This window comes from Anas platyrhynchos, chromosome 21, assembly GCF_047663525.1.
Source record: "Anas platyrhynchos isolate ZD024472 breed Pekin duck chromosome 21, IASCAAS_PekinDuck_T2T, whole genome shotgun sequence".
Taxonomy (NCBI): Eukaryota; Metazoa; Chordata; class Aves; order Anseriformes; family Anatidae; genus Anas; species Anas platyrhynchos.
The window spans coordinates 17,051,741-17,071,836 of NC_092607.1; the positions used below are offsets into that span (position 1 = coordinate 17,051,741).

The following is a 20,096-nucleotide window of genomic DNA, read 5'->3' on the forward strand; positions in this document are numbered from 1 at the left end:
CCGAGCGCGCGCCCCCCCCTTTCATCTCCTCTGCTCTCCCTCACTTCCGGTGTCCGGCAGTGCCACAGCCGCCGGCGGCGCCCCCGCGCTCCCCCGGCGCAAGGAAAGGGAGGGGGGGGAGAAGGGGGCGGAGCCGAGGAGCAAAAGGGGGCGTGGCCGGGGGCGTGGCCTCCCCTCAACCCGCGCCGCGCGCCAGCCAATCAGCGCCCTCCCTTTGGCCACCAATGGGCGGGGCCAGGCGGCGGCACGCGCCGCGAGGCCACGCCCCCTTCCCCCCCCCCCCCTTTGCCCGCCGCGGGCCCGCGCCCCGCGCGCCCGAGGGAGCGGCGGGAGCGCGCCCGGGTGCCCCCCCCCCTCCCCCTCCCCCTTTTTTTCTCCCCCCCCCCTCCCTCCCTCCCCATCCAGCCGCTTCCCCCCCCCCTCCCCTCCTTCCCCCCCCCCCCCTCACACCCCCCCCCCGCCCCCTCCCGCCCCCGGTGACCGACGGCGCCCGCGCGCTCCGGCCGCTCCGCGGGGCTCAGGTAAGCGGGGCCGCCCCCCCCCCCGTTATTATCGACCCCCCCCCCACACCCCATAATTTCCCCTTTCCCCCCCCCCCACATCTCCGTTAACCCCCCCCCAAGGGCCGTGCCCGGGCGCCGCCCCGTTGGTTACCGCCGGGGGCATTGTCAGAGGGAGGAGGGGGGGGGCAAGGGGGGTGTGGACCCCCCCCCTCAAACCCCCCCCGGTGCCTAAGACCCCCCCCAGTGTGTGTGACCCCCCCCCCGGTACCTAAGACCACCCCCCTGGTGTCCAAGACCCCCCCCCGGTGCCTGTGCGACCCCCCCCAATGTGTCCCCCCCCCCCCTCAGTGCCTGTGACCCCCCCCCCGGTGCTTACGACCCCCCCCTAATATGTGTGACCCCCCCCCGATGTCCAAGACCCCCCCCCGGTGCCTGTGACCCCCCCCCCAATGTGTGTGACCCCCCCCCGTGTCCCTTTCCCCGTCCGTGACCCCTCCTCTAGTGTCCCCCCCCCCCCCCCCGGTGACCCCCCCGCTGTGTTGCCCCCCCCCCTTGTGTCTGTGTCCCCCCCCCCCCCCGGTGTCCCCTTTCCCACTGCCTGTGTCCCCCCCCCCCTTGGTGTGTGTCCCCTTGTCCCTCCCCTTCCCCCCCCCCTCCCCTCAATGTCCGTGCCCCCCCCCAGTGTTTTGTGCCCCCCCCTCTGTGTCCCCGTGTCCCCCCCCCTCAGTGCTTGGAGAGCTTGGAAGAAGAAGAAGACGAAGAAGAAGAAGAGGAAGAGGAGGAGGAGGAAGGGGGGTGCCCCCCCCCCCTAGGCAGGGTTTAACCCCCTTAGGTCCCTCCCTTCCCCCTTGTCCCCCCCCCTTTTTATTTTTTTTTTATTTTTTTATTTTTTTTTTTAATTTTTTTTTCCCGTCCCCTCTCCGAAAGGGGAATTTTCCAGCCGGTAATTTCTGCTGCGTCAACACCCGACGGGAGCTCCGAGCCCGCCCAGAGCCCCCCCCCGGGGGGAGCCCCTTGTGGGGAGTAGGGGGGGAAGATTTGGGGTCAGGTTTGGGCTTTTGGGTTTTTTTTTTTTTTTTTTTTTTTTTTTTTTTTGGGGGGTGGGGGCTCCAAAGCCTTCCTCTCCCCGGCCCCCACCCCACAACTTGCAGCGGGACCTCGCGGGGAGCCCAACCCCAGGGCTGCACAAGGGGGGGGGCCCACGGCAGTGGTGAGGCGCACGCTGCGATCCGCTCCTTTCCTCCTCTTTTTTATTTATTTATCCCTTTTATTTAATTAATTATTTTTTTCCCCCCCCCCCTTCTCTTTAAAGCCAGGCCTGTTTTGGGTTTATTGTCTCCCCCTAAAGCCAGCCGCAGCCCGCCCGGCCTCGCCTCCATTTTAATTGCCGAGCTGGGGGGGGGGGGGAAGTGACCCTGGGATTATTTCATTTCTTACCATTTATTTTTTTATTAATTTTATTTATTTATTATTATTATTATTTTATTTTTTAAAAAACCCAGCTCTGCTTTTCGGGGCGGATGGAGGCGGCTTTCCCGGCGCTGTGACAAGTGCACCGAGTGACCGGGGAGGGGGGGGGCACCCTCCGAGCCCCCTCCCCAACCCCAAAAGCGGGTGACGTTGGTGACAGTGGGCTCGGGGTTTGGGGTCGTGCCCACCCCTGGGTGTCCCCATCCCCTCCCCGAAACCCTCCACCAAGTCCCTGAGAACTCAGCCCCAGAGCCGCTTTTCGGGACGGGGGACGCGGGGGACACCGAGCGCCCCGCGGGACCCCCCCCCTTGGCTTGATTTTTTTTTTTTTCCCCTCTCTCTCGGCACCTGCCCAGGCAAGGAGAAAACAAAGGCGACTCGGACCCTCCTCAGCCGGCTTCCTCCTCCTTTTTCTTCTTGCAATCTCCACCTTTCGGCTTGGGGTCGTTAACGGGAGCTTCGTTAATTGGGCACCTGTACCCGAATCGTGCCGGGTGTTTTCGGCTGCTCCCCGGCATCGCCTCCGGATCCCATCCCGGCTCTCCCAACTCCACCAAGTATTTCTTGCTTGAATGCCTCGGCAGCTGGAGCCGCTCTGTTTTCCGGACGGGGAAAGGGAGGATTTTACCTTTTTGGTCGCTTTTTCAATTTTTTTGGGTTCCTCGGGGATTGGAAGGAAAAGCTCGGGTTACCCCAGAAGAGTGAGGAAAAAGGTAAAACCGAGGAAGGAGCTCGCAGTGCCCGGGTGGCTTTTTTTGCTTCTCTCCATCCCTTGCTCACCTTTTATTTTATTTTTTTATAGCGCTTTTTAATCAGAAATAGGATTTACCATCACCGCTCTTAAATTCTCTCCGGCTCGTCAAGTTTTTGTATTTGGAAATCCTCGGTGATGGAGGGGGGGGGGGAAAAATGGGTGGAGTGTATTATTAGTCACAATATTTTCAGCGTGCGGCGAGGATTTGTTGCTTTAAGGTGTTTTTTTGGGGGAAAACTGGCGAGAAACGGGTATGGGGATGGGAGCGAGCTGTAGCAGCGCCGTCGTGGGGGTGCCGAGCGTGGTGTTGGTGTGGGTTTTTTTTGGGTTTGGTGCACGGGTGGGATGGGATGGGACTGAAACGGGGAAAAAAAAAAAAAAAAATCAGCTTTGGGTTTCATACGGCTTGGCCAGGAGGGGGAAACGCGCTTGCAGCTGAACTCGCAGCTGTAATCGAGGCGGTTTTAGGGAGCGGGGAGAGGGGATATTGTGGGAATTGTCATAATTCCCACGTCGAGCCCTTCCCCGGAGCCTTTAATCGCTGCTTGGTTCGCAAGCGCGCCCGGCCGAGCCTTCGGAAACCTGACCTGGCCGCGGGGTTCTGGGAGGCTGCGGAAAATGGGCCACTCGCTCCCCGTGGTCTTTGTTTTCTGGGACAGTTGTACAACAGCGGGGATGTTCTCTGCGAGAGGTTTGCTGCTTTTTTTTTTTTTTCTTTATAACTGGAAGTGCTCGGAGGAAAACCAGTTCAGCAACAGCCCCCCCCCAGTCCTCTGCTGGGAGGAGAAGTGAAGGATCTGTGATTTGCTGCTAATTCGCCTCCTTTTCCCCCGCTGCCGTGTTGGGCATATCCTGAAATCTCTTCTCCTTCCCTAGCCACTGGCGTGGAGTTTTTGGTTTGTTTTTTTTTTTAGATGGGTGTTTTTGAAGTCTCTCGGCGAAGTTTCCTGTCCTTCCAGCAGGCTGACACCCAACCCAAACTATTCCCGCCTGCTTTCAGGGCCGAATTATTTCATAAACAGCTCAGCCTTCCCTGGGACTTTTTTCCCCTGGATGTTCCTGCTCTCTGTGCTCCCCCAAAATTGATCAAAAACCATTCCTGTTTTTTTTTTTCTTCCTCCTGCAGTTGCTGTGGGTATCCCATACGTGTTTTATTTAATTTATTAAGCTCGTGTCCGTTCCTAGGGGCGTCGCGCTAGGGAATTCTGACACTTGGCACAAAGGGATTAATACCAGCTTTATATTTTGCTTTTTGCCTTACCACCCGGGATATTTTTAAGCGTGTGGCTTTACCTGTGTTTTTATCACCCATGATATTTGAACCTCGAAGCATTGAGGAGCCGAGGGAGGCGTCCCGGGGGGGGGCGCGCTGCCTGCCCAAAGCCCTGCGTCCGGGGGGGCTTCCACCACCTTTTTCCTGGTGTTTGGCCAAGCACAGCGACACTGTCAGAGCTCAGGGTTAAAATTTTCAGCCTAACACCTTCCCGTGCCCTGCCTCGGTGTGCTGGGATGCAGGGCAGTGCCTGGTTTTAGGACAGCTGCTCGGGATTCAGTTCCCATCCTGTGTCCCATCTCTGGGGCCACGCTGCCCCCCGTCAGATTCCCCTGCCCGGGTGCCAACGTTTAGTCACCTCTTCTAAATAGTCACCTCTGTGCTGGCCGGCAAAGCCATGAAAAGTCAGAGCTGTGCTCAGCCTCCTCGCTCTTAGTAAGCTCGAGCTGGCCCGCGGTCCTCCCCGAATTTCCCACGAGATTTTTGGGGGTTTTCTGTCCCTGCGAAGATAGCCGCGGGCAGCTGTTTCCTGAGCAGTTTCTTTACGTTTCTCTCACGCCCCTGTGTTTAAGAAGCAGCAGTTTTTTGATTTTTTTTTTTTTTTTTTTTGTTCTGACTGGTCCCAAAATACCAGGTTTGGACGCTTTCTGAGCGCTTTGCAGGCAGGGTGAGCTCCTCGGCACCAATTGAGTGGCTGCAGACCTGCTCCACGAGGTAAGGGCACACCGTGAATTATTTCCAGCAGGGCTTTGCAGGCACCTAACAGGTACCAAACCCGACCTTTTTGCCCTGCTTTTTGGGACGTGGCTAGCTTTTATCCCAGCCCATGCAGCTGTGAGCCTTCCTGTCCTGTTATTTTGGCTATTCGCGTGGACAAGAAGGAAAACGTCCTGCAAACGCTGGCGGTTGCCTCGCGTTGGCCCTACAGGAGACCCCAACTCCGTTTTTCCTATAACGAGGCACCGAGGCCTCAGAAATATTCGACAAACGCAGCTACCAGCTTGGGGATGGATTAAAATAAACTTAGTAACAAGAATGTCGGGGTGTGTGCCAAGAACCGAGCTGCTTAAGAACCCTACTTAGAAAAGTGAGTAGGGTTTTACATATTAAGGAATATGTTTATACCTGGGAGCGCTTCAATTCCTGGTTATATTTTTTTTTTCCTCTTTATGTATTGAACGAAATGCTTATTCCACCCCGGCTACTTTTCTTTCTGGTGTTTCCCACCGCGTGCTGAAGGTTTCTGCAGAAAGCGAGCTGATATTCCCGGCCGTTAGCTGGCTCCTTGATGAAAGGATCCCCAAAACCTGCACTTTTCGCCCTAACACGCTGCTGGAGGGAAGCTGGAGGGATGGATGGTCTGTATTAGCCATTAGGCGCTTAAAATACCCAAACCTGACACCCGACTAATTTAAGAGCTGATAAACGAAGTCATCAGGATGCAGCACTCCCAACAGCCCCGTCGGACTGGAGAGCGAGGTGGTGCCTAAATATAAAAACCAGCCGATTGAATTCCTTCTTGCTACCTGCGGGTCCTCCTTGGCTTCCTGCTGCCTCTCGGTTTGATCGGCTACGATAAGGGAAAAAAAAGAAAAGATTTCTACTAAAAAAAGTACAAAGTGGGGGCTCACCCAAGGCACGAAGGGCTTGCGGAAGGAATTACAGAAACAAATCCAGATTGGCTCACAGAGCCCCTCGACCGGCATCTTCGGTTTTGCGCTGCTCGATTTTTTTACTCTTGGGTCATTCCCGATCCCTTTTCTGCCTTTAGGTGCCCTTCTCGGCTCCTCCCGCCGTGGCACTTCTCTTTCAAAATTACATTTCGATGCTTCCTCCTTCTTGGCCTCCCTCTGCTCTTACGCGCCGGGTTTGGGAACTTCACCAAAGATCCCCTAGCGAAAAAGCCGCTGGGAGCGTTATTTTGGGGGAAGCGCCCTTCAGGGCAATTCCCAGCGTGGTGAGCCCGCTGTTCACTTGCTTTTCCTGAGGTGCTTTCTGGGTTGGTTTTTGGCTATCAGATACGCAAGCGTGAGGTCTTTGGCAGAGGTTATTTCTGTGGCTCCTTTCTTTTAAGTGGCAGCTCAGATCTCGTGGGCGCTAGCATCGCTCGGACAGGTAAGCTTCGTGCTAGCCATGGGCAGCCAGCTTTTTTCGGGGTGTCTTTAATCCCTACTGTTATCCTAGCAAATAGGCATGTAGCTGCTTTCTTGTATTTTTTGGTATTGCCAGATTTAAGCATCGTACCCCGAAATAAGCTTGATTTTAAACTTGAGTGGGCTTTCCCATGTTCTTACTGCGCTCGGCGGCACTGGGTCCGTTCCTCCCCTTCTGCATCAGGCTGGGGATGGGGAGAGCAGGGCTCAGACCCCAAGCAGCGAAACCAGCGGCCGTGCTGGAGGGATGGGCACGTGGACGGGGCTGGAAATTATGGGGAAATGGTGAAAAGTGGAGCGTGGGGTGGAAGTACCGGCGCATGGGAGCATTCAGGATGAATAGCGTGCGTGGCGCCCCGTGGGGAAGGTGCCTCCTGCTCTGTCGCTGTCACAGCATGGCACGTAGAAATCCTCCCTTTTCCTGGGCACTTGTGGCTTTTTGGTACGTCTCGGTGAGTTTTCTTTAGAATTTCTAAATATTCGCAAAGAGGAACAAGCGGCACGCACGCAGGTACAGAGCACGGCTGCTCCGTACCGTGAGCGTGGCACTGGCTTTGCAGTGATTCAGTGGAGTTGGGCAGGAACAGAGCTAAAATTTGGTAGTTTTGTACCATGCAGACACTTCGTTTTTCTGCAACTTTGGGCAAATTCTCTGTTTTTTTTTGCACTGGTGGTGGGTATCGGTGTAACCGCGAGGTTAGGTTAATGTTAACCCCATGTAAAGCGTGCGGATTGCAGGTGTCATGTAAACATTAATGAGGTCTTTGTGATGCTAATTAGAACGTGCGCCGTTGTTATAATACATCTTCAAGCAATGTTAACAAGTAGTTTTTGGCAGAGACTTCCTCAAAGCACTGTGGTCTGGGTGCATGGTTTTTTCGGTGTCCTCAATTTTCATGTGAAACTCTTCCTTTAACTTCCTACAAGGTCTTAAGTCACTTTCCCTTTGCTCAGTTATGGAAATATTTTGGACTATGTACTGTTCGGGATGGGAAAGAGTATTGTAAATGCTCAGTTCTGTTAACTGTTCCTTCTCGTTAAGTGACAATGAAGTTTTTGTATTAGTGCAGATTTTCACTTTTCCCCTCCTGTTCTTTCCATTCCCAAACATAGAACATCTGAAGAAACTCTTGGAGCTTGTTACCAGAGCCCGTGTTCCTCTGATCGTTAAATCATGCACTGCTCAGCTGTGAAACATCGTGGCATGTGTTTTTGCTAACAGAAAACGCTGTCAAATATTGGTAAGTTCTGAGCATCTAAAGATATTTTTGTGATGCGGTCATGGAAAGGGAAAGAGGAGCTGGAGATTACATTGTCGTTAAGGCTCCCAGTTTTTTAATAAAATTTGACTTAACGTTGATTACAAAGGCTTGCTTGGAAATGTTACCCCACTGCAAAAGCTGAAGAAACGCCTGTGGGCTGTTCTCCTGCTCCTACCTTCTGGTAAGGGTGCCTCTGGTAATGACAATCACTTGGGTTTTGTCCATTTTGATGAGACACGGAAAAATTGAAGAGCAGAACAAAATAGGCTAGGTCTCAACTTTCCCAGTCTCACCAGGGCTGTTCTGGCTTATTCTGCGACTCTGGGACAAGGGTGGAAATGAGAGCCTTAAAAGTAACAGTTCCAAGACTACTTGAAAGTAGATATTAATTTTATACTTTTCTAACCAAATAATTTCCCATGTATTTGTGTTGGTCGTGCCCCTCCGACCCCCCCCTCTTCCTTTTATTTTTTTAAACTGCCTAAATAATAGGACTAAAAAGAGCTAGCCAACACAATCGCTGTAGAGAAGCAATCAGAATTAGAGAAAGGCAAGACTTGGCAGTCTGAAATAGAAATTGAGAACAAAGTCGATGTTATTTGCTTGAATTGGGTTGTATTTGTTTTCAAGATTTTCACAGTTAAGCTCGCTGCCATAAAAACGCTTGGATTTTCATTTTTTACTTCATTTGTTTATTAGATATGCTATTTCACCATTTATAATGATATTAGTTTATATTGGAAAAGCTTCCTCATTTGTATCTTTTGATGTTTGCTTTCACAATCTGTTGTTAGAGAGGGTCAGTCGTGAAGTCAACACTATTGATTTATAACATATTTTCACTAAAAGAGCTAGTGTTGAAGATGCATCTAAAATACAGAGATGGAAAATGCTTCACTGTAATAGCTAATAGTATATAAACAAGATAAAGTTTGGAATAAACTAGAGTCAGAAGTTTTAGCTGAAGTTAAATGCTGCAGGTGTAGCGAGTGTATTTTGCAGACAATCCTCTCTTTTTCATGTAAAAAAAAGGTGTATAAGAACATACAGTGGCTGCATCCTCACCAGGCAAAGCCTTTGTGTAGATGAATTATTCCTGGTTTCTCTGCATTATAATTACAAATGGTAATGTTTTAATTCAGAAGTCTATCTCAATGTGCCTCAGTACACCTAGACTCTTACATTTTACACAGGAAAAAGTCTTGGGATTGTGCAGTCTCTTAACCTAGAATGGCACTGACCAGCAGAAACTGGCAATTTGATGTCTCAAGAGGAAATTCTCTTGAATATTCCATTGCAAATACAATTTTTCTAAAGAAATTGTACCGGTAATTTTTTAGCGTCGGCCTTATATAGGTCAGATAAGGTGAATTAGTGTCCTTCAGGCCACAAATGTCTCTTTAAAAAGTCATTAAAGCGAGAATGTTTTGAAAAGCTACCAAACAGGAAGCACTGTTGTTTCAAGGATCTGTTTGAAGTTTTTGTATCCAAAATTAGACAGTTTTTTGCCGTACTTTGAAGAAGTAACTCTTGATGATGCTCTTGCAAAAAGGTAATCTGGCTTTAATTACCTGTAGTGTATTAATATGCTTTGAGTCAACATCATTCATTAGATCATAAATAGGTGAGTTTGCAGGGAAAGGACTTCAAAATGTATCGTCATGCTGTTCAGAAATTTTGTTGTTTAATGTTAATAACTTCTGTTTTTGTCTTTTATCATAGCTCTGCCTTTCTTCTACAAGAGTTTCTACCAGTGCTATCAGCAGGTCAAGAAAAGTGCACTGCCTGTGCTGCCCTAGGACTGTTGATGTCCTCAGCTGTTGTAGGAGAAGCACCAGACCTGGAACCCAGTTTGTTACTGGTAAGAAATAATTGCGTTTTTTCTTCTTTTTTTTCCTTAATTGAAGTTTGCATGTTTTCTCTAACAAGATCACTACAAATCTTTTCCCTAATTATTAATCGAACAACACTCCAGCAAAAACTTAATTTCTGATGGTTTTGTTTTTCTCCACTAATTCTGATTTCTAATTGCTCTCCCTCCAAAGTGTGGAGGCTAAGAGTTTTCCCCTAGATTTCACTTTCAAACCTGGTTTTCTTGTGAAATTCTTCACACGCTGTCAGTTAATGATGATTAATATCTGAATTTTTCGAAGATACCTTCAGAAGAAGCCCCGTCATCTTGCTACAGTTTTGTAGTCTGCGGTTTCAGCAGGCTTTATCTGGCCCAGTAGCTTCAGGTGGATGCTTGGCAGCTCAAAGCCAAGTCACTGGCTGAAAGTTGTGAAATGTTTAATCACAGCTCTGTTATTTAATGTTCTGCTCACGGGCATTAGGTTTTGCTCGTGGTCCTTGTTTAGGCTGCAGAAGCAACGCTTTAGCAGGAGGCTGAAAGACTGGAAGCACGCGGAGTTTTTGAGTGTCCTTATTCTTGCTGAAATTGGCCTTCCTTCGGTTCCTAATTACATTTTCATCTATATATTTCCACGGTGGAGGCAGTTACAACCTGACGATATTGTGTTAGACTTAACTGTATTTCCTGACTAAATCTGATTGGGACCGATGGGGGTGAAATCCCTTCCCCTGCACTGACAAGCAGCAGTGAAATGAGCTCTGCCAGCGTTAGGGCTACTGGAGGTGTAATGCCTCCCTGCTGCTGCTTTCTGGAGAGAAACTACAACAGGGATGCTGAGTGGAAATGCTGTTGTGCTGTTGTTGAAGGTGGCGTGGCATTGGCTTGAAATTAGAGACATTTTAGTGAACCCCCTTCAGGCAGATGTTAATTAAATATTGGTAGGAAGGCGGTTTGTTTATTTACTTTTTGGTCCTACAGTCAATAAGATTTGAGGGTCCCTCTCAAGTCTGTTAATAAAAATGCAACTAGGTGTGTGGGGGTGCGTTTTTGGTTTTTTGTTTTAAGGTTCACTGAAAACCATATGCCTCAAATCCTTGCATTTGCTGTAATTCTGCAGTCTTTCTCCAACTGAATGACAGGACTTATTTCTTCATGTGATTCCTAACCCATAAGGATGAACGTTCACTGCTTGGCTATAATTAAATGTTGTTAACCCCATTCACAAGGGAAAAGTGATATGCTGCTTTCATGAAGCCACGAGTTGTGAGTAACCTCCTTGGGCCAGGGGCCTGGTTTGGTCTGTGTACGAACATCCATCTATGGCTCTTTGAATTCAGAGCTGTGGCTGGAGCAACCAACTTAAACAAAGAAAAACTGGCTTCTTGAGTTGAAATAGAGCAGGAGAATTTGTTTTGTGACAGCTGTTCATAAGCTGTTAATACACTGAATAAACCACAAATGCAGTTTTGGGGTGTCCAGTCTAAAGAAATTAACACTCCTGTAGAATTGCGTGCCCTTCTTCCACAAATCCACTGGTGAGAAAGTTGAGCTGTGGAGAGATCTATTTGAAAAGACTCATGAGTGGTGTCTTTGCAGGGAGTTGACATCCATTAATATCCTGATTCTTCTGCTTTCTCTCTCATTTAGGAGAATAATCTAAGTATAGGTACTGTCCTTTTCAGTTGCTAAGGTTACGTTGTGGTTTCCTTCTTTTTTTTTCTTTTTTTCCCCTCCGGCATAGGGTACATACAGAGGAGGAATCCTTCCTATTTCTGTTGTCTTTAACTAGGTAAAAGTGAAACTCGTACACGCTCTGTGCCTTGTGGAAGGAGGAGCTCCAAGCCCAATCTCACCTTACAGAGCGCCTTCATAGAGGAATTTAAAAAATGCTGGAATGTCTTGGGAGTGGAGACATGGAAAGGACATGGGGGAAGCAGAGAAATGGGGTGTGTTTGTGTTTTGTTTGTTTTCTTTTTTTTTTTTTTTTTGGTATAATGAACTGTTGGAGTGAATTTAAGTTCTTCCTTAATCTGTTTTTCCTTTTCTCTGGAGGGAGATGGGGGAGGAAACAACACATTTTTGGTTAAATTCCAGTTGGCCTGTTTTCTCCAGGGAGCTCAGCGTGGCTGATGGAGCAGCGCACTGCTGGGAGCGCTGGTGCTCGCTCACGGGAGGCCTTAGCATTAAGTGCAGCAACTTCAGCTTAGAAAATTACAACAAAATAAGTGCCGTGTAGTTCAGTTTTCAGGTTAGCTTATATTTTGCGAGAGAGCAAAAAGTGTTTTTCCCCTGTGCAGGACTTCCAACTGATCAGAAAAACTGTAGTCCAGTTTCTGCAGTTGCAGCTTTCCTTCTGAGTGAAGGGAACGAAGCACTTTGGAGTTTATTTTTGTCCCCACGATTTCCCAAGGGACGGTACGGTAGAGGCTTACATCTGTGTACTGCATTTCTTGGCTGTGGCTTTTTGTCAGAATTCAAATAATTTACTGAGTTTAGGTGCGACTGATTTGAACCCCTTAATTTTACTGGCGTTGAGATTTTGGCCAGAGGATTTATTGTGGGTATGCATGCTGAGAGATTGGCTCTGTAAGTATTACTGGTTCTTCTTTTTCTCTGTAGGCAAAATTCACATTAGGTGAATATCTTGTTTATTTAGACTGCTATTATGCCATCGGGTGATATTTTCATGTTCAAACAACGGCGCTGATAGTGTAAAATAAACAGCTTTCATAAATGATATATTTGCAGAACTAGGCTCGTTCTAGCTGGGGTTAAAGTTTATATAAATTATTAATGCTTACTTTAAGACCAGGTTTTTGACAGCACGGAAAAGCAAAAAGCTGTGCTGTAGCTTGACACAAGTTTGCATGAAGGTGATGATTAAATTTGCTCACATTTTGTTCTTTTCTTTTTTTTTTTTTGCTGTTGTATGCACATGTTGTTTGTTTAGGGATTTATTTTTTATTTTTTTTGAAAAGTAATGGAATTCAATTACTGTACTATCTGTGAACTGATTTATGGAGAAAACCTGATATCCTACAGCTTGTGGAAAATCTACAGATGAGCTTTTATGGTTCATTGACTTCTTGGAAAACTCTGTGGCCATGTGCTGTCATCAGAGGCCAAGGCCAAAAGAATTTGAGGAGGTGTTCAGCTTTGAAATCCTTCAGAATATGGAAAAGACCTGAGTGATAATTATCGTTACCAGGAAAAAGGGGATGAGAGGGTGGGGTGGGGGGAACAAACACCCAACAACAGGCCACAAAACAGCATGTGAAATTGGGATACAAGAGCACAGGGTTTTGAAGCTTCCTGAATTTTTAACTACTAGCAAATTGCCTTAAATTTAACTTGGATTAGTTCCCTAGAGATCCTTGACATTAAACGGGTGTTCTGGTTTGACATGGGTAGACAGAAAACTAATTAATTCCTCTGAATTTGAGGCATATTTAATTTTCTCCCCCAAAGACCTCTCGTTTAAAAGGTACAACGCTGTGACAAATGTCGAATGTGGAGCGATGTGTATAAGGTGGCAGACCTTTAGGCGGGGGAAGATCAAGACATCTCCAGTAACGATTGCTGGCTTGGTAGATGTTAACTTATTGATTAGCTTGGAGACACGAGTATCCCTTTCTTTGCACGCTGGAAAATGCTGTGACGTGGCCACCTGTCAGGGGAAGGGATGCTGCTCTTTGTGGTGGCTGTCTTTGTTCACCTCCCTCTCTCTTTTTATACTTACCCTGCTTCAAAAGGATGTAAAAACATAAGTTGTCTTCCCTTTGCACAGAGGAACGTATGCTCTCATTATTTTCACTTGTTTTATTATATTCATTCTATTTTAGCATGTCAGCTGGTTTGGTTTTCTGGTCCAGAAGGCACCTACCCACCTTCTGCGCCTGTCCCCCGTGCCCTTGGACGCGTGGGCAGGTAGGGCACGGGGACTGCGCGATGCTGCCGCAGTGACACGCTTCTGTCTGCTCCCGGCGTGCCTGGAGGGTGGCTGCTGTCAAGAGCCTGGTGGGTGGGAGGGAAGCCAGCAAGGAATCTTGCACAGATTTAAAAACCTCTTGATAGGAAATTAAGTCAGAGAGAAGCTATTTCATAAACAGCCTAGCGAGTGCTTCGTCCATAAGAAGCACCGGGTTAGTTGCTGTCTGCTTCTCAAAACGGTCCAGTGTGAACCAAAGGGAGAAAGAGAACAAATGCTGTAAGCCAGTTTTCTGGCACAGGCAGCTTAAACAAAGACTGAGGTGTATCTAGAGCAGGCTGTTATCAACACTGAGGGGAACCCAACCATGCACTGAACTAAGCTGAATAAATATACAAAAGAGTAAATAAATGAAGTCTCAAGGAATCAGCGTAATGTCTAGCTGAAAGATATTCGAGAAGGAATCCAGGAAAAGCTGCTGTTGCATAAAGCCACAAAAGCAGATGACCACATTGACGAATACTCCTGACGCTAATCTGTATTAAATTGAGGAAGGGAAAATTATCCTTGCAGGAAACAATTCTTTTTTTCAACCAATTCCAGGGAGATGCTGCCTCGGAGCATGGATTTTGATACCTGTAAAGGAAGAACAGAAGGAAATGCCAGATCTAAAAACCTTCCGATCATTTCTTAATTGTATGCTGTGAGATTTCTTACGTCTTCCCCGTCTTCCCCTGAATCGTGTGGATACGGCAGCTGTTGAAGACAGAATTGGTGACGGACAACTCACTTTATGCTGTGTGGCAATTCGTGTTTCCTGAGGGGACTAAGCTGACTCGTCAGCTCCTAAAAGTAGATGCAGTAGTGGTTTCTGGAATAAGGACAAAACTGAACTGTCGCTCGGCCTTAAAAGGTGGTTCTCTCAAAACTGAAGATGCTGGGGAGCGGTGGCAGCCACCTTCAGAGCGTGGATTAGGGAGTTTCAGTTCTGGATGGGTCTAACAGGATCTTTTCAGGCCTTTCCAAAGGCCATTTCAAATATCAGTTCTGGTTCTTGCTCCCCAACTGTTTCTTGCTTGGCTATTTCCATTTATTGAGGTGGAGGTGGCTTTTGTGTCAGGCCTTGACTGAAGTCCCCAGATGGATTTCAGCATTACGTGGGTAGCGGTGTTCACATAGCGTAGAGCTACGCTGCTATTGACCTCTTCCCCTTCAAATAAAAAGGGTAAGCTTCTTTGTGCTTAATTCTGTCGAAAAGCTGCAGAGAGCTGAAATACATAAACACCAGTAAAGCCTGTTTGCGCTGCAGGAAGGAAGATGGTCCTTCCTCTTTGGGGAAAGCGAATGTTTTTCAATGGTTAGGGCCCAGCTGCTCTGGCAAATTAACATTTCTGACACTGCCGAGGAGACAGCTGGGTTCGTGCAGGCCGAGGAAGCCTGTGCAGGCAGAAGTTGTGTAATCATCAGGTGGATCCTCTGCAGGAGAGGTCCTGGGCGCCGTATGGTCTGTGGGCCGAGGGGCGGCTCTATAACCAACGGTGTCGGCGAAGCTGTAGCTGTTCCGCTTTTGGGGGGGGTATTAATAGCACAGAGTAGGGAAGGGGGCACAGGCATTACGTAGCTGTGCCCCATGGCACTGGGAACCCGTTTGCACGTGTCAATAAGCTCGGAGTTGTGGCTGTCCTAGGCCGGCCCCATGCTGCGAGGCGACTCGAACAGATGGGCCCGAGCGTGTGCTTGAACTCGAGGCGTGCTCAGAAGTTGCTTCGAGCTCTCAGCAGCCTCCTTACTGACAGTGCTTGTATTTAACCATGTGTGCTTTAAGCCTGGGAGACCTCAGCGTTTTGTTCTCACGGTGATTTTTGTTTTTATCAGGAACCACCAGAATCCCGAATGCAGGCCTCCGCTGTGTGTGCCTGCCCATAATTGCACTCCAAATCTGGTCTTGTCAGCACATACCAATTTTACAGCTGTATCTTGAGATGTAGGCTCCCACATCAGCTTTACAGTTAGAACTCCTTTTATTGGAACAAAATGTAAGCTTTTGAAAGGAAGGAGTAGTTCCAGTTATCCTTCACACCGTATGGCAGCTTGGCACTCTTAATTAGTTGGACAGTTAAACCACTGTGACGTGGGATATAAATCTTGACGACAAGCTCCAAGGAGCTGCTATAAGTGAGGTGAAATGCCAGAAATTAGGAATTTGTGAAGTTGTGGCAGGAAAGGTGAGCACGGCGTTGGTGTGGTGGGGACTTGGTGGGGTTGTTGGGCACTGGCAGCCTCCTCCCTTGGCCAACACGGGGATGCTGTGAGCCGGGGGGCTGAGCTGGCACACGGGGTGTCAGCCGAGCACTACCTTGGGAGAAGAAGGACAAGGAGCTCCTGAGAGATGCTGAAGAGGGAACCGACCAAACTGCATCACAGGAGAGACTTAAAGCTGTGCCGAAAGCCCGTGAGCACTGGTCCATATTGATGTATCGCTTCTCTTACTTTTGCTTTGCAGGGAGAATAAAATTCAGTCTGAAAATATAGTGCTATTGATTACTGTTAACCTATCCAGATTTAAGGCTTCTCTTTCCCCTGGTTTGAAATATCAAAGGAAGATCACTTTGGATGTAAGTTACACGACACAAGTGTCTGTCTTGCTGCTAGCACTAACTTGTCATTTTTTTTTTGAGCACGCTGTCAAATGTTATGGAAGGTGATCAAAAGTCCTAAGAATTTGTATCAGCTTGATGGATGCCTTGTTATTCTGGGCATAAAAGCATCCTTGCTAAAAATGACTGTTTAGGTGATTTATTAGAATTCTTTATCCAATGCTTTAGGGTGGCTGTGGGGTAAACTTGGAGATATAAAGCCAAGGAAATAACGTGTTTTATTGCAAAGTTAAAAATGCTGTGCCTATAAGTAGTTAAGCTTCAAATAACATTAATTTCATAGTTCTGATCCGTCACCAGTTAGTTTGGGTGGGGACTTGAGATTTTGTGATCTGTGGTCTTGGATTTGTCTATTGCTCTTCTGGCTTGAAAACAGTATTTATAGCCCCTCAACGGCAATATAGCAAGGGAAATAGCTGGTTTCAATTGGCTTCTGCTGTTTGAGGATTTCAGCTATTCAGTGTGCTACGCATAATGCTTTTTCCCTTGAGGAAATTGTGTTTCAGAGTGCTCTTCAATAGTTTGTATCCATCAGCGTGGTTTCAAGTGTAGTACTTCTGTCAAAACCAAACTTTACTGAACCCAAACAGTGAAAACTGGCAGCTGTTTTACCCGAGTAACTCCAGACAGGTTTTCTTACAAGTCTGCAGTGATTTAAAGAAACATTTCTCTGGGATGCTGTGAGATGCTGGAGACTGAGCTTCAAATCTAGTCTCTTTTAATGTAAATTACTTGAAGTCTGGTAAAAAAAAAAAAAAAAAAAATGCTTCATTGTGTAATACGTGTAGCATCTTTCTAGGCAGTTGTATTTTGTGGGATTCTTTCAAGAGGAACCTGTTATTTAATTTGGTGCAATGTGGGGTTGGTCTCATTGAGTCTTAGAAAAGCGTGTCTGTGAGTTTGTTTTGGGTGTTGTAATCCAGTCGTTTCCTTCCCCTTACAGGACTTGTGGAAGAGGAAACACAAAGATTTCCAAATGAATAACCGAAAGGAAGATATGGAGATTACTTCGCACTACCGGCATCTGCTTCGTGAGCTCAACGAGCAGAGACAGCACGGCATCCTCTGCGATGTTTGCATTATAGTGGAGGGCAAGATATTTAAGGCTCACAAAAACGTTCTGCTCGGGAGCAGTCGCTACTTCAAAACGCTGTACTGCCAGGTACAGAAAACCTCCGACCAGGCCACGGTCACCCACTTAGACATTGTAACTGCACAGGGCTTTAAAGCAATCATTGACTTCATGTACTCGGCGCACCTCGCGCTGACCAGCAGGAACGTCATCGAGGTGATGTCGGCTGCCAGCTACCTGCAGATGACGGATATCGTACAAGCCTGTCACAACTTCATCAAAGCAGCTCTCGACATCAGCATAAAGTCCGACGCCTCGGACGACCTCGTCGATTACGAACTGGGAGCCCCCTCCAGCAGCAGCACGGATGCTTTGATTTCGGCGGTGGTGGCTGGCAGGAGTATATCGCCCTGGTTAGCCCGGCGAACGAGTCCAGCCAACTCTTCCGGAGACTCAGCGATCGCCAGCTGCCACGAAGGAGGGAGCAGTTACGGCAAAGAGGATCAAGAACCAAAAACAGACAGCCACGAAGACATTTCATCCCAGTCCCTTTGGTCTAGCGACATGGGCTACGGGTCTTTACGTATCAAAGAGGAGCAGGTTTCGCCCTCGCATTACGGAGGGAGCGAACTCCATTCAGCCAAGGATAGTGCAATACAGAACACTTTCTCGGAACAAGGAGTAGGGGATGGCTGGCAGCCCACGGGGCGCAGAAAGAACAGGAAAAATAAAGAAACTGTGCGTCACATTACGCAGCAAGTGGAGGACGACAGCAGGACGAGTTCCCCCATGCCGTCTTTTTTACCTGCCTCGGGATGGCCGTACAGCAGTCGAGACCCAAGTAAGTCACTCTTCCGTTTCCGTCGCTGACATGGGAAATGCTGAGTTAATTATATCTGTTTATGGTATGATCTTATCAGTCTCTGAGATGTATTAGCTTGTCGGAGTGTGAGAAATGTGAAAACCTGCGTTGCCAGCGATTCTCAGGCACTGTGCAGCTCAGCCGGGAGCCCGTGTTGCAGCCGTGCTGGTTCTGCTGTGAAAAAAGGTGGTAATTCTTTTTCGGCCTTGAATGTAGATCAGCTTACATCGCCCCCAAACCCCATTATAATCATGGGAATTAATGAGATGAAAGATTAGAATTTATTTTGACAGGTCTGTAAAGCTCATCACTTCGTGTCAGCGTTGAGGAATTTTCCTTGCATATGTATTGATGGTGTAATTAGCCACGCAGAGGTGTGATTTAGTGACTCTTGATGGTACGAGGTTCAGTACTTTGTGATGCTCAGGTGTCACTCTGATGTGCAGGGAAGCCACCAGAGCTTGTTGCTGGTAGTAGCAGGGTGGGTGGCCGGTAACTTTCAGGATTCTGTTTTTTGAGGTATTTCCAAAGCTTAAAAATGTATTTTGGTGTGTGATTATTTGTAGTCTGAGCGGCTGCTTTTTAAAAAAATTATAGCCAGGGAGGGAGATGTTTTCTTGACTTCTTCTGAACCTTTTGGTAGTTATTTTTGTCTCCAAATGAAGATGACTGTGCTTTTTGATTCGCTAGTTGTGTGCAATAAATAGATCCAGGAACGCTGGTGATGTAGGGGGTTTGGTGTGGATTTCTTTTTTTTTCCTAAGGACTTGAAGACAGCGTGGTGTGGTACCCCCTCAGGCTGAAGAATTTAGTCTGTGATGTGAGTTAGCCTCTTTCCCTGCACACCAGACTCCGAGCCAGCCAGGAGAAGGGTGTGTGAGATTCTGGTGTCAGATTCGGCTGAAATAAGCGTGTAAGCAGTACTGAAAGTCTGAGGAGCCTTTATGGGCTGGAAAAGGATGTTTAAGTTGCTTGCAGACTGGTGTTTAAATGTGGCTTTCATTGGTATTTAAATGGATGGGTAACTCGACAAATATCTTTGGATGCATTACATTTTACAGTTATCTACTGCAGTCGGCTCGCATGTAATTATTCTAATTGGCTGATGATAAAATCTAAACAACTTCAGTTAGAAGCAAAAATGTGAGATAACTTAAGATAACAGTGATTTATGATAAATCTTGGCTTTACAACGCCTGTGCTCTAGACTTGTTGTTAGTGAAGTCTCACCCTGGGCTGCTTAGGATGCTGTTGGCACGGGTTTTTGGTAGCATCCCATAAAAACAACTCCACCACTTGTGCTGTCTGCGAGGTGCGCGGGTTTTGGACAGGTATACGAGGCAAACCACACGTGTTGCGGTGACTCCAGAAGCAGAAATGTAGCACTGATCTTAGCCAACAGCCTATAAATAGAAGGTCTTTATGCTTTTGAAAAGAGTGCCAAATGTTAGAGATTGTGTTACGGGAGGCTGAGTGATGGCTACATCAATTAATTCCCAATTGTTAAGGAATTAAACAGAGGTGGCCCTTTTCTTTACAGCTGTTTGCAGATGAGAAGATGGCTTTGGGTGTTGACTCAGTGCTGCAGATGCAACCAAATTATTTGTTGCAAATCTTGTCTTAAACACAGTTCCCGATAAAAGAGGTGTTCCTAATGAACGGTGGAGGCTGGGTGAGGGGTTTTCATGTTCCACCAGCCCTAGCAGAGCAAAAAGAACCAAACAGCAGCACTTGTGGTGCTCCGACACCCCTGCGGTACAGGGGGAGCCTTGCATGTGCCTTGGGTTGATTTCTCTGATTTTTAGGGAGAGATTTTTGGGGTGTGATGTAGGCGGATCTCAGATCCGTGCGCATTCGGGCTTAGTTTGCACTCAGGCGTTTGGGAGCAGCGAGCCTTGTGTGCTTGTGTCCCTTGGCGTGTGGTTTTGGGAGGTCACCGTGGGCCTCGCAGGAGGGATCACTTCTCTTCCAGTGCACGGTGAAGAAGAGAAGCATCCCTGCTACCCCAAAGCATGGGGCTACCCACGAGCAGTGGGGTCTCGTGGTCTCGCATTAATGTTTCCCATCTCCAGCAGGTGGAAGCAACCCTCTTGCAAAGTGCTCGCTCTCCAGCTGTGAAGCTGCAGGGTGCTGCTGGGTTATGCAGGGGTGCCCCAGGTGCTTCCCTTCCCTGCTGGAGTTCAGGAGTAGCCTGGGGGTGCTGCAAATGTAGCTCCAATACACTAAGAAATGTTGATTCTCTAGTGTGAAAGAGAACGCACTTTGTAGTGAGTATTTGGGATGTGGTTGAGGGCTTCATTCTTTACGTTT

At 47.9% G+C, this 20,096-nt stretch overlaps 1 protein-coding gene across 6 annotated transcripts in view; it reads left to right on the forward strand.

Moving 5' to 3' along the window:
• Window positions 1-422: 422 nt before the first annotated feature.
• Window positions 423-20,096, forward strand: part of ZBTB46 (zinc finger and BTB domain containing 46) — a 55,560-nt gene continuing 35,886 nt past the window's right edge. For 3 of the 6 annotated variants that reach the window (XR_011804596.1, XM_072026697.1, XM_072026700.1), the window contains exons 1-4: window positions 423-521; window positions 7,267-7,394; window positions 9,138-9,276; window positions 16,796-17,765. Coding sequence is in view for 5 of the 6 variants with exons in the window: in XM_072026697.1 (XP_071882798.1) it covers window positions 9,223-9,276; window positions 16,796-17,765 (1,024 nt within the window). In the remaining variant the exon portion in view is untranslated. Of the gene's footprint in view, window positions 522-1,993; window positions 2,687-4,695; window positions 4,715-7,266; window positions 7,395-9,137; window positions 9,277-15,698; window positions 15,811-16,795; window positions 17,766-20,096 lie in introns of those variants that run through there. The other 3 variants (XM_021277826.4, XM_072026698.1, XM_072026699.1) reach the window with 3 other exon arrangements.